We start from the raw sequence: 13,153 nt of genomic DNA, 5'->3' as shown, positions 1-13,153 counted from the left end.
AATGGTGTTACACACTTTTCCCCTAAAATCCACTGGAATAGGCTCTAAATCACATTTCAGTCATGTGGACAAGTGTATAAATTATAATCAATCTAGGTTTTCCTACTATGCCGTTTCACATCAGTCAAGGACACTAAGGCCAAGTGTATATTGCAAAGGAAGCTTTATTGCCATTGACAGAGGGCATTTACCTTCATGGATCTTTCCACAACATACTGTATTCCATTCTAGGTTTAAACTGTCGTACATAAATTCACCTACTAGTTTGATCATTAATAATTATAGCGCAGAACAGGTTGTATCAGGACATCCAAGGCAAAAATATCTACGCTTTCATAAGTATTAACACTCTTGTTACAGTAGTGTGAACTCCCTTAGAAATGAATGTCATGGCATATTTCCTAGTAAACAGTACGGCACATCCATAAAGCCTCAGGCATGGCTTGTACAAGGATACACTAACAGATACACTTGATACAACTTGGTAAACAACTGCACGTGGAGCTTGCAGAGTAGATTTCCTTTACACATGGTAGTGTGTGCAAATTATTTTTTACAGATGTTTTGGTTTGCTATTTTGGTGGTATCACCATTTAGCGTTAAACAGAATGGGTCACAGGAAGAGATGCATGTCGCAATTTGAATCACAATGGAAGAGCTGATTTCAAATGAATTATGTAGTGATAAAAAAATAACACCTCTTTCTATCCACTCTCCGGAAGTAGCGTGCCAAACTGAGCTGGAACAAGTTGATGCTAACGCTGAGCACTTGCACTGTTGTCATAGCAACACCATTCATCGGTACCCAGAGTCTAGTAAAAGAAGGAAATTTCAGGATTCATTTTCCTTTGGACATAGTCTACTAAGATAGGCAACATGTATTCAATATAGTATTATTTCCCTGACCAGTGATTTGGTACAAACGTTATTATCAGAAGTGTTGTTGTTATGAACTGCAGGATTAAATGGAAGATTGTAGATATATTTATGGCATGGGTCATATAAATTAGGATTCTAATATCTGTATCTTTGGTTAAAATCATAAAAATATATTTAAAATATGTGTTCAACAATGGCTGCACAGCATCTTTCATAAAATATTCTGATGTTAGACTTTTAATTACACATTTGGACTAAGTCAGTTTTCCCGACAGGAAGAAAACATGCAAGTGTGTCAATATACAGTATATGATGGAAATCACTCTCTGGATCATTGGTAATGAACACGAATGTTTTGGTTATGACAAATTTTCAATGCATGTATTACAGGAAACACATCTGAGAATCCCACTGTTACAAGAACATCCCTCTTCAGCGTCAGTCATGCAAAACAAAAATAAATATATAATATATATATATATATCATATGTATGAAAATAATCACCGAAGCATACACACCCAGGTACAGTAGACATATTAAGGACTGCACTCCACAGTTTGAACACTTGAAAAATACACAGCCAAGTATAAAACAAAAAAGGTGGAAGTAAAAAGGCTCACAGCTGGTCAAACAAGTCGCATAGAACGGCACTAAATTCAGAGTAGGCACAATCTGCTTCTTACGTCACCCACAGCAGCTCTAAAGAAAATCCACAGCTACTGAACATGTGACTGATACAAGCACACAAATCAACAAGAAGACAGTACATGGGACTCTGCATAGAGTTAAATTTTTACATAGTCCAGGGCGTAGTCAGCTTCAGTAAGCTGAGCACCTGGTCTTTCAGTTGAGATCCTAGCTATCGTTATTTCCACACACACTTGTGTTCATCTTAAGGTACACCATTGAGTCTGAGACCTGCTCCTGGCTTCTTCAGTTAGCCTGGACAGGTTTCGGTCCCACAGCCACACCGTTGCAGTCAAGGATGTACTGAAGACAACCTTGAGGAGGGCGGCCACTACCATTTTTTCCATTCTCGCCTATTATGTCCCCTTTCTGGCCCGTACCCTGATAGGAACAAAAACATGGTGTCATTATAGGAAATTCTACTGCATATAACTGGTGTCTACCTGCAATGGTTGCACGGTTGTGGGTTTTGGGGGGGTGTTTGCTTCCTTCTCTGCAATCAGATTCATTTTAGCCAGCACCATGTCAGAAATGAGCTGCCTATCCTCGGCTTGGTGCTCTCCAACCAATGGCATGGATGAGCCTACCACCTGCATCACATTGATATGACAGAGAAAATAGTGCAGTTTGTCCACACAACAGGTGTTACATCATGCAGATTGGTCTCAGTATAAACCAGGGCTAGGGAACCTATGGCTTGGGAGCCATATCTTTCCATGAGTGCATATGGCTCTCTACTAACCTGTGAGGTAAAATATGTAAATCACTGGTGAGAGAGCTAAGTCCCGAACGCACTAATAGGAGCGTCACTGTGGCGTTGACACTACCTCTACCACCACTTTAATCATAATTTTGTTTTATTACTCTTCTGCATGCGTGATATCATTGATACTGATTTATTAGCAACAGCATAACAATTGTCAAAAGAATTCAGTACTTTGTGTACTTAAGAAATTATGAAACAAGAAAAAACCCCACACATTTTCATGTATTTTTACTTTTCAATTCTGAGAATGGCTCTCAAGAAATAACATTAGAAAATATGAATTCTTTATGGCTCTCTCTGTCAAAAAGGTTCCCGACCCACTGAATTCCATTAAATGTCAAATCTATAAAGTTCTGCTGCATTATTATTACGAAATGGCTTCTAGGACATGGTGGTGGGATGTTTACCCTATTTGTCTCACGGTACTAAGTTGGAATAGGCTCCAGCACCCGATTGAGGATAAACGGTGTCAAATTTTTGGGTGGAACAATTCATTTGAAACAATATATGAATTTGTTAGGCACGAATGAATTGAAATTGATCCAAATGTAAAAAAAAAATCGATCACCAATTCTCATCTTTTAGATATGCCATTTGGTTAAAAACTGGTTTTAATTTTAATGTCTGAAATGTTTCATCAACAAAATTCTCAAAAAAAATTATTGCGTTAGTTGAAATGTAACTTAAATATGTACATATTGTTGTATACTAGTATTGTAATCAGCCAAAGGCCCTTGATTCAAATCATGGTTGACAAATAATTGTTTAAAGAATCAATTTTGTGTCCTATTACCATGAGATTAGTGATTTTCATCACTGTTAAATATCTAGATAGACAATATGCTTCCTCATTGCCACAGTTTGGAGTTGATTCGTTTTTAAAAATAGCCAATTAAAAGTGTTGTGTAATTTGGGTGTGGTACCCTATGTTTGAAATGAATGTTTTTGTGTTCAGTGGTTGATGAATGTGTTAATTTGTTTTCTATACCCATAATTTGTTGTCAGGTGTAACATTCCTACCTCTGTTATGTAATCTTTCCCATCTTTCCCATGAATGGCCTTGACTGCACAAATATCCAGACCTCCAAAAATCTCTGAGCAAGTGTCAACCCACAGCTTGTATCTGAAAAGAGTGAAGGAGATGCCACTGAAGACTCCACAACATCTGAAGGCAGGGTTTTTGATTACAATTTAGCTTCATTATCACATCTCATTGCATTTGCTGAACCGCTTTATCCTCACTAGGGTCACGAGGGGTGCTGGAGCCTATCCCAGCTGACTTCGGGCCAGAGGCGGGGGACACCCTGAATTCGTGGCCAGCCAATCGCAGTGCACAAGGAGACATACAACCATTCACGCCCACACTCATACTTAGGGGAAATTTAGTGTGTCCAATCAGCTTACCGTGCATGACTTTGGAATGCGGGAAGAAACCGGAGTACCTGGAGAAAACCCACGCAGCCCCGGGAAGAACATGCAAACTCCCCACAGGTGAACCGTCCTGGATTTTAACCCAGGTCCCCCACTGTCAGGCCAACGCACTAACCACTCAGCCGCCGGGCCGCCCGCTTCGTTTTCTATGAGTTAGAAAATATATCATTAAAAGTTTGCGTAATTTCCCAATGACCTACCTTTCGGTCATGGCCACCTGTTCCAGCATTGCCGAGCCAGTGTTGGTTTTCCAGTTGCCTGACATAGATGTTCTCCTAGGATGTAAATGCCTAAACATTAGAACAATTTCTGTACCCTTCATTTAATTTGAGCTATAGGTGAATGTAATCAAACTGACATGTAGGCTTTGTAGTCAACTCCAATCTTCTGGATTCTGATATCATACTTGGACTCAATGAGAGGCTCAGTGGTGGTGTATGTCTGGGTGAGTGCCACAACACTGGCTATGTCCTGGAACTTACTATGTGTTTCAACCTTCACCTACAAAACCAAATGCAACTTTATTTAATGGTTCCCTAAAATAAAAGCAATAGCAAGGTAATATCTTAAAATTGTGACCCCCAAACCTTTCCGATGCCAGAGTGCGCATGTCCAATCTTGACAACTATAGGAAAGGATGGCATGCTGACCTAAAAGGCATGAAAGTGTTGCAAAATCACATACAAAATGTCACTGTTACATCTTGATTAAAGAAAAAAAATTGAATGCCCATTTCACCATCTCCTTGTAGTTTGGATAAAACGTCTGCTCAATCAGTGGAAACTTATCAGCGCCCAGCTTCCTGAATGTGTTGATAAGTTGGGCAAACTAGACACATAGAGAAGTATATAGAATGGATATTTAAAATGAGACAAATGACAGCCAAGTACAGTAATCCCGAGATTATCGCAGCTTCACTACATCGCGTTTTTTCGTTAATTACATTTTTTTTCATAAGTTCATAAAAATTTGAAAATCCACGCTGAAACTCACAAGCGGAAGCCACTCCCCTGTCCTCCGCTTGCTACTAGAACTCAGCACTGAGGTAAAAAAAATGTTTTATTTATTTTTAAATTTCATAAAAATGTGAAAATCCACGCTGAAATTCGCAAGCAGAAGCCACTCCCCTGTCCTCTGCTTGCTACTAGAACTCAGTACCAAAGTAAAAAAAAAATATATATATATTACTATATATTTTTTAAATAGGGGTGACCCTGCTTCGCGGTTTTCCGTTTATCGCGGCCATGTCTGGTCTACATTAACCGCAATAATCGAGGGATTACTGTATACATCATGATGTTGCCGCTGCTCTTATCTATGATAATGTCATGCTTCCGTGCTGTGGGCCTTACCGCCCAGGGCTTGTCACAGAGGTTGTAGATGGACTCCAATGAGTTAATGCTAGGAACACCTCCGTACTGTAGACCAATTATGAGGTTCCGGAAATCTTCATTCTGGGTCATACTGAAAGCATGCTGGCGAATAAGCACAAAGTCTGGCTTAAAAGACCTAAAAAAAAAAGAGAAAGATGATTGTGATGACAAGTAGTCAACACTAACAAAATAAGGTAATCACAGTGCATTTCGACACCTCATTTACCTGACAAGCTTAGTGCCATTTCTGTAAACCTGCATCGTAACACTGCATGTTCCATTGGCTTGGGCCATGATGTTGATCTCACTAAACTCCGCCTGAAGAGTGAATATGATTGCATTGATAAATGAAGACCACTTCTCAATAACAGGGACCCTTAAAATGGATATCCATAACCTTACCTGTTCCACTTTGATTTCATAATCTCCATGTATTTTCTTCCCTCGGAATAACTTTGACCTGAGTGGCAAAGAATGAGGAAAAAGAGCAATTTACTTTGAGTGAATTGAGTAATTTGACTTTTTTTTTAAATTCTTACGTCGGTATACGTATGTAGAAGCTGATCATCATTTTCTAGAATACAACACGTTCTCTAGGGATGATGGAATGAAGCCATATTCCTACTGTGGACTGTTATGTAACTTGAACAAGTGCTTTATCTTTCAGAATTTGTGTGTTGGATGACTGTATTTAGTAAAAAAAAAACACCCCTCTCTTTAGGAATTTGGGTGTACGTAGAGATCAGAATACATCAATATATGAAGACTCATGAGGAGCATGTATCTTTGGGTTTTATGTGGCATTGATCCGCTGACAATACAAGAGGCCCTTGTCTTGTAATGTACATGTTAGGATTATTAGTCTTACATTATTATATATTTGTGTGACATGTTAAAGTGTTCCATTAACGACTGCATGTTGGGGATGTGCAACTAGTTTGGATTGGATGTATATCAATATTCGATTATTGATGCCTTGATGAGCATACCTTGGCCAACACAGGAGATTTTCTTCATAGCAGTAAAGCTGGATTGAGGAAGCAACAACAAATCACTATTGTGATTATTTCTCCCTGTGTTTCAAGGTATGCTGGTTGTTGTAGAGGCGGGTTGAGTATGTGGTTTGCAATATACACTGTTTAGTGTGTGAGAGAGAAGTATAAAAAAAATAATGTTTAGTAATGTTTATTTACTTTTGAAATGCGAGCGTGAATGTGCGAGTCCCGGGTCATGCACATGTATGTAACATTCAGTACACTGGTACTCGGACGTTTGGTCGCCGGACGTTTGGTCGCCCGGAAGGTTATTGATAATTACCATTTAAAATTGTTGCTCAAATTCCCTAAATACAAACTGCGAATTATTATTTTGTCATACTTAATGCCCTATTAATTATTAGGCTAAAGAAAAGCTCCAAATTTCCCGTACTTTTATTGTGCTTTGTTGGACAACTTGTTAAGACCCTGACTGACGTCCCTTCCTAAGGGGACAACCCATACACACTCTTATGCACTCACACGTCCGCTCAGTGAAACTGCTCAGGGCCGTTGTTGGCTTTTATTGATGCGTAGACCGTGTTGTTTTACCTTGTTTGGTCGCCGGACTTTTGGTCGCCTGACTTTTGGTCACCGGACGTTTGGTCGCCGCACGTTTGGGTCCGGGCGACCAAGCGTCCGGCGAACAAAAGTCCGGCGACCAAACGTCTGGTCACGTAGTACGCTACCTTCGGCCCCCATTACCCTGAAGAGTGTCGATGACGGTCATAGCAAGGAATTTATGTTATTGATATTTCATTGTTTACCCTGTTGAATAGTTGAGAAGAACTTCTCGAAGTTGTAAAAAGAAAAGATAAAACAAGTTATGGCCGTATATTGAACGGGTGTAATTGTACATTAGGTTTTGGGTTCTAACGTGTTGCTAATATATATATATATATATATATATATATATATATATATATATATATGGGTGTAATTGTATATTATGGGTTCTAACGTGTTGCTAATATATATATATATATATATATATATATATATATAAAATATATATGGGTGTAATTGTATATTATGGGTTTTTGTGTTGATAAAAATACCAGTAAAGCTGGATTGAGGAAGCAGCAACGAATCACTATTGTGATTATTTCTCCCTGTGTTTCAAGCTTAAATACAGGGTATAACATTTGCTTGCAATGAAGAACGCTTTGCTTCACTTAGGATTATTAGTCTTACAATATTATATATTTGCTTGCAATGAAGAACGCTTTGCTTCACTTAGAATGTTTTGAGAACAATCGACTTCTCACACTGTTGTTCACACCGCTCCCTTGGGACGATCCGGTAGACCTTCATTTGTTTTGAGAACTGAGGTGCCTGTTGTAAAAGTTATGTCATAAACAGCGAGAGAGATGTGTCGAACGGCAGAATGAATCTTGGACGAAGGCGCATCAGGTTCGATTTCTCTCTTGCAAGAACACCACAGATGAGTCTCATGTCTCTTTTATTTGTGCGTGCATCTGGGAATGCCTATTGGTGAACCTATCAGTACAGTACATTGAAATGACTAAAGGGGAACCAAAAGAAAATATTCGTATTTAATGCGCTTCTGATGTTGTGGGTGAGATTTTCCCGAATTGTGTATCTTTACAGAAATGTCTATCTTAATGAATAGGATGAAATTCTGATCCATCCATCCGTGCATTAGAAAACCTTTTCTGGTAATGTTCACTATCTCCTGCAATGCGCCTAGCTCTCCTGAAAATTTATTGTGACAGTAGTGCTCAATAAGTAACTGAAAAACTAATTGCAGATGGATTTTCTAGACAGTGAGTGAAAACATACTTTAAAAGAGGATACATTCTGAGTGGATTAAAAGCTTCAGGATAGGGAATGAAATGAATGAGACAGTCAGTGTTTCCAAAACACAAACTCATACAGGGAGAATGTATCGTGGAGCCAAGGAGATTATTCAAGAGGGCATGTCGAGTAAAATTCATTTTAAAGAGGTTAAAGCCACGTGTTTTGCGCACACTTGCAATCCAACTCATTTGAATGAGAATACTTTCTTATGGCTTGTTCATAGTTGACTCCATTCACATCCAGTCAAAGTGGTTCCTCTCATTCTCTTTAATGTGGCAGACTCACACCTCACATCTAGACATCTCTGGTTGACACACAATACATGTATGATTGCAGCATTGCCACTGCTCTGGAAACAACAGTGATTCCAATTAGTGAAGAAAAAAACAATTTGACTGTAAATCAAAATGGCAGATGCTAGATTTACTTCTTGAAACTTTGAAAAAGATGTATATTAAATAATTATGGTTAAAACTACTGTAGGTCAATTGACTTGACTTGGCTGATCATGTTATTTCCTAAATGGTAACGACCACATATTTGATAAACACCTCAAACTGAGAAGTTATCTTTATTATAAGCAGATATGGATTGATTGTCTTATTTTAAATAGACTATGGTGTTTATAAAGACAAATCAGTACACTTCTCTCACTCCCAAAATGTGTATAAACTATAATAATATTCACCACTGCAATCCCATCTCAAAAAGCATCCGAAGTTTCTCACCCTTCTCATAGTGGCAGCCATCCAAAAGCTTTTACTTATTTATATTCATTCATTCATTTTCTGAACCGTTTATCCTCACTAGGGTCGCGGGGGGTGCTGGAGCCTATCCCAGCTGACTTCGGGCCAGAGGCGGGGACACCCTGTGTAGGTCCCCAGCCGATCGTAGGTCACAAGCAGACGGACAACCATTCACATTCACAACTTTACTTAGGGGGAATTTAGAGTCTCCAATCCGCCTACCATGCTTGTCTTTGGAATGTGGGAGGAAGCCCAAGTACCCGGAGAAAACCCACGCAATCCCGGGGAGAACATGCAAACTTCACACAGGTGGACAGACCTGGATTTGAACCCAGGACCCCGGAGCTGTGAGGTCGACGTGCTAACCACTGAAGCGGCCGGGCCGTGCTATGTGTTTATATACTTGATATAATTCTCTACATTCTGCATATGCTTCAATTTCTCCTGCATGGTGCTTAAGGTGCCTTTGCATGGCACACTTCAGGGAGCGGAGAGCTCAGGATTGGAGCTGTTTATTTGCATTATTTATTCAACAGAGCAATCAATATAGTTTCATTTGACCTGAATTAAACATTCGTTCAATCATCTTCCATACCCCCCATCCTGAAAGGGTTGCGGGGGTTGCTGGAGCATAATCCAGCTGTCTTCGGGCGAAAGGTAGACTAAACCCTAGACTGGTCGCCAGTCAGTCGTAGGCCACACGGAGACAAACGACCAGCCGCATTCTCAATCATACCGCCACCAGCGGGAATTGAGCCCGTGACTGCCCACACCGAAGTCATCATTAAAAAAAAAAGAAAACGTCTTGTTGTGATTTGATGAGTATGTTTAATATTACAGAGAATCAAATCAAGGGATTTGTTTAAAGGCAGTTATTAATTCATTCCCTCATTTTTTCTGAACCGCTTTATCCTCACTAGGGTCGTGCAAGGTGCAGGAACCTATCCCAGTTGACTTCGGGCCAAAGGCGGGGGACACCTTGTATCGGTGGCCAGCCAGGTGGACCAACCTGGATTTGAACCCATGACCACAGAGCTGTGAGGCCGACGTGCTAACCATTTAATTGCTAAAAAACATGCATGGTAGGCTGATTGGACACTCTAAATTGCCCTTAGGCATGGGTGTGAGTGGGCATGGTTGTCCGTCTCCTTGTGCCCTGCGATCGGCTGGCCACCAATTCAGGGTGTCCCCCGCCTCTGACCCGCTGGGATATGCTCCAGCACCCCCCGCGACCTTAGTGAGGATAAAGCGGTTTAGAAAATGAATGAATGAATGACTTGCAGAATATTCTGAGCTAATGATTGGATCAACGATTGATCTGGCAACCTGACGCGAATACCAAAAGTAATAGTTTTGTAATTTTTACGAACAATATGACTAGCTCCAAAACAGGAATATTGAATAGCCTGTCAATTACTATATTTACAATTACAATACTGTAGCATGATGTATATATTTTTAAGCATATGTGATTAAACATACTTAATTTCACAAAATCTTTTGAAAACCCTGATCTGGCTGAAATGAATCTTAAGGTTGATCGTGCTGCTCTATTCGATTCCACTCTGAGCAAGTCTTGTTTTATACCACTACAATGACCCTGCACAAATGTGCCAACATTACTGAGGACACAAGCCACTCAGTAATAAAAATAGATTTCATCTTCCTAATGCATTTAGCAGCAGCTGTATGTTCTGCCCTTTCCATCTTGTTGCTATATGACCAGAATACAAAGTACTACTGCGATTGAATGAGTGCCACCTTTTCAATTATTTATTTTTTTACAAATTCCTATTTAGGCCAGTTCACATTCTTTTTTTAAAAAAGCAATGCATGCTCAATCATATTGAGGTAAGGGGATTGATTTGGTTATTGCACAATGTTTATTTGCCTTTAAAACGTTTTTGGTAGCTAAAGTATGTATTCTTTAGGCCAGGGGTCGGGAACCTTTTTCACGAAGAGAGCCACAAACAATTCATATTTTCTAATGTTATTTCTTGTGAGCCATACTCCAAATTTAAAAATCAAAAGTATGTAAACGAGTGCCTTTTCATTTTTTTTTTGTAATTTCACCACTTTTAAAGTGGAAAAAAATGAATATTTTTTAAAAGATTCTTATACTGTTGCTAATCAATGAGAGGATGCATTCCAGAAGAGTCTACTACTAAAAAAATTATGATTAAAGCAGTTCTAGATGTAATATCTCAGTTCTGTCACCAGCGATTTCCATATTTTAGCTCACAGGTTAGCAAAGAGCCAGATGCACCCATCAAAAGAGCCACATGTGGCTCCCGAGCCATAGGTTCCCTACCCCTGCTTTAGGCCATGGTCCATTTGCACTTTGAAGTGCTGTTCAATTAGTGTTCAACTATTTGGCTATCCGTTTTTGCTACCGAAACTCGTAGCTCATTTCGTGTTTTTGCTGCTTTTCTGTCTTAATGATTTGGTGATTCTTAATGATCCCATTGACTTTGATTTGCTTTGTGCTTTTTGCTTTTGCTTTATTGTTCTGCGGCCTTTAACGGTACTGTCTAACTTATAACTATGCCTTTTCTTGCTACTGTCACAATGAAATTTCCCGAATACGGAATGAATAAAGTTATCCAATCCAATACACAGGCGGCCCGGCAGATGAGTGGTTAGGATGTCGGCCTCACAAACAGGGAACATCTTCTGAGATATGGTATAATGTGGACTTATGTGTTCTATTTGGGCTTTAAAAAAAATAAAAATACAGACACAAGAATCCAAATAGTATCCTCGTGCTCTTAGTGCTGCATTGTAATCAGTGAATTGTGTATATTAATGCAGAGCAGGTCATGTGATTTGTTTGGAGGGAAACCCCATTTTTGCGTGTGAAGGGGTCTGTGGGGAGGGGGTTATCAGTCAGCACTGCAGTGTTTCGTCTTTGCAAGCTTTGATGCAACCTGTGGAGCATCCATCTTAAAAAGACAACTATGAAATGAACCCGAATGCTAAAGACAAAAAGTACCTCAATCTTGATGTCATTAGTGGTGGGATGAGAATTCAATGTGTATTAGTTTTTGCATGTAATAAAGCAGGAAATCATCTGCAGACTGCAGAGATGTTCCAGAATTTTGAAAAATCAAGAAAGCTCACAGAGACCCATAACAAATCCCACCTCAATGGAGGAATACAATTGTCTCACCACTCTTGCTGCTGTTCATCGATGATCAAGAGAATCTTGAACTTCTTGGGTGTCGTGACTGAGGTTTGCTCGACTAGCCCTGCTGAGGCAGCTGTCTGCTTGACGACGTTGGTGATGGAGCTGAAAAAACCTGCTCCGGTGGATTGAGCCGGCTGAGGTTTTTTCTCTGGAGCAGGGGAAGTGGCTAGAGGCGTCGGCCCGGCTGTAGGGGACTTGGCTGGGGTGGTGCTGGCAGCTGGGGCAGGCTGAGCAGTGTCAGGCCGCTGAAGGTCTGTCATGTAGCCATTTGGTAGGTTGGAGATAAAGGTACTGTCCGAAAGACGACGTCGCAAATAATTCATGGCTAGAGCTGGCGGTGAGCTTTGCGTAGGGTTGTGGAAAAGCTCTCAGCTGAGGACTCCCTGTTCTTAGCACACGGATGACGACGCCTGAGCTCTGAGCATAAATTCCTAGTCAACGTACTCTCTCCGAGCTTCTGGAGCATCCTCAGAGCTCCCCCTCACATGTGATGACGTTTCACCCTCCCTCAGCCAATCCCCTCACGCTGAGCCCTCTCAGCCATTGCAAAGGATACTGAGGCTGTGCCACTCATCTTCCACTCCTCCTCTTACTTACTGCAAGCTATTCTTCTTTGCTACCCCTCCCCCACACACTGCTGCTTATTAGGCATGTTTTTTTAATTTGACACCGCTGTGGTGAATGGTTTTCCAGAGGAAGTGTGTGGGGTTTTGTAGAATGCACCGTTTCATGTCTTATACATCTCTGTGTTGTTGTGTGACATTTGTGTATCTGTGGAAATCTCAGCCAGAAAATCTAAAATGGCTGGCAGGACAATTGGTCACTGCCATGTGCCGTAGCAGCCCACTGAGACACCAATGCAATAACTGTTCATTCTAAGTTATATATTCATTCTCATGTAGTTTACATCATTTTCAAATGGAAAATGTTTTAACCTGATTTACTTTGTGCTGTTTTAGTGTGTTTACAGTGTCTTTATTTTCTCAAACAGAAATTCTTCAGGAAAAAACAACAGCAACAGCAAATTAAATTCTGTGATGTTCTTCTCCTGTTGTTAGAACTTTTCAATGGTTTTACTCTGTTGTTATATGATTTTGAATAATTTTATATGATTCATCATGTGCCTTTTGTTTCATGTGATTATACAACACATGCCCTAACAATCATTTAGTACTCATTTTTCTTTAGACTTTTTTTTTAATTAAACAGCTATCCAAATTAAACATTT

At 40.0% G+C, this 13,153-nt stretch overlaps 1 protein-coding gene across 1 annotated transcript; it reads right to left on the bottom strand.

Moving 5' to 3' along the window:
* Positions 1-146: 146 nt before the first annotated feature.
* On the bottom strand, positions 147-12,411 carry syn2a (synapsin IIa). The gene is made up of 11 exons (XM_077608441.1): positions 11,908-12,411; positions 5,540-5,597; positions 5,364-5,455; positions 5,117-5,273; positions 4,503-4,592; positions 4,352-4,414; positions 4,123-4,265; positions 3,965-4,039; positions 3,354-3,456; positions 2,011-2,157; positions 147-1,948 (listed from the first exon to the last, which is right to left on the bottom strand). The coding sequence occupies exons 1-11, from the start codon at positions 12,246-12,248 to the stop codon at positions 1,814-1,816; spliced, it is 1,404 nt and encodes a 467-aa protein (XP_077464567.1). The 5' UTR covers positions 12,249-12,411; the 3' UTR covers positions 147-1,813.
* Positions 12,412-13,153: the final 742 nt, after the last annotated feature.

This window comes from Stigmatopora argus, chromosome 1 (genome assembly GCF_051989625.1).
Source record: "Stigmatopora argus isolate UIUO_Sarg chromosome 1, RoL_Sarg_1.0, whole genome shotgun sequence".
In the NCBI taxonomy this organism is placed as follows: domain Eukaryota; kingdom Metazoa; phylum Chordata; class Actinopteri; order Syngnathiformes; family Syngnathidae; genus Stigmatopora; species Stigmatopora argus.
This window is presented reverse-complemented; position numbering and strand designations above follow the sequence as displayed.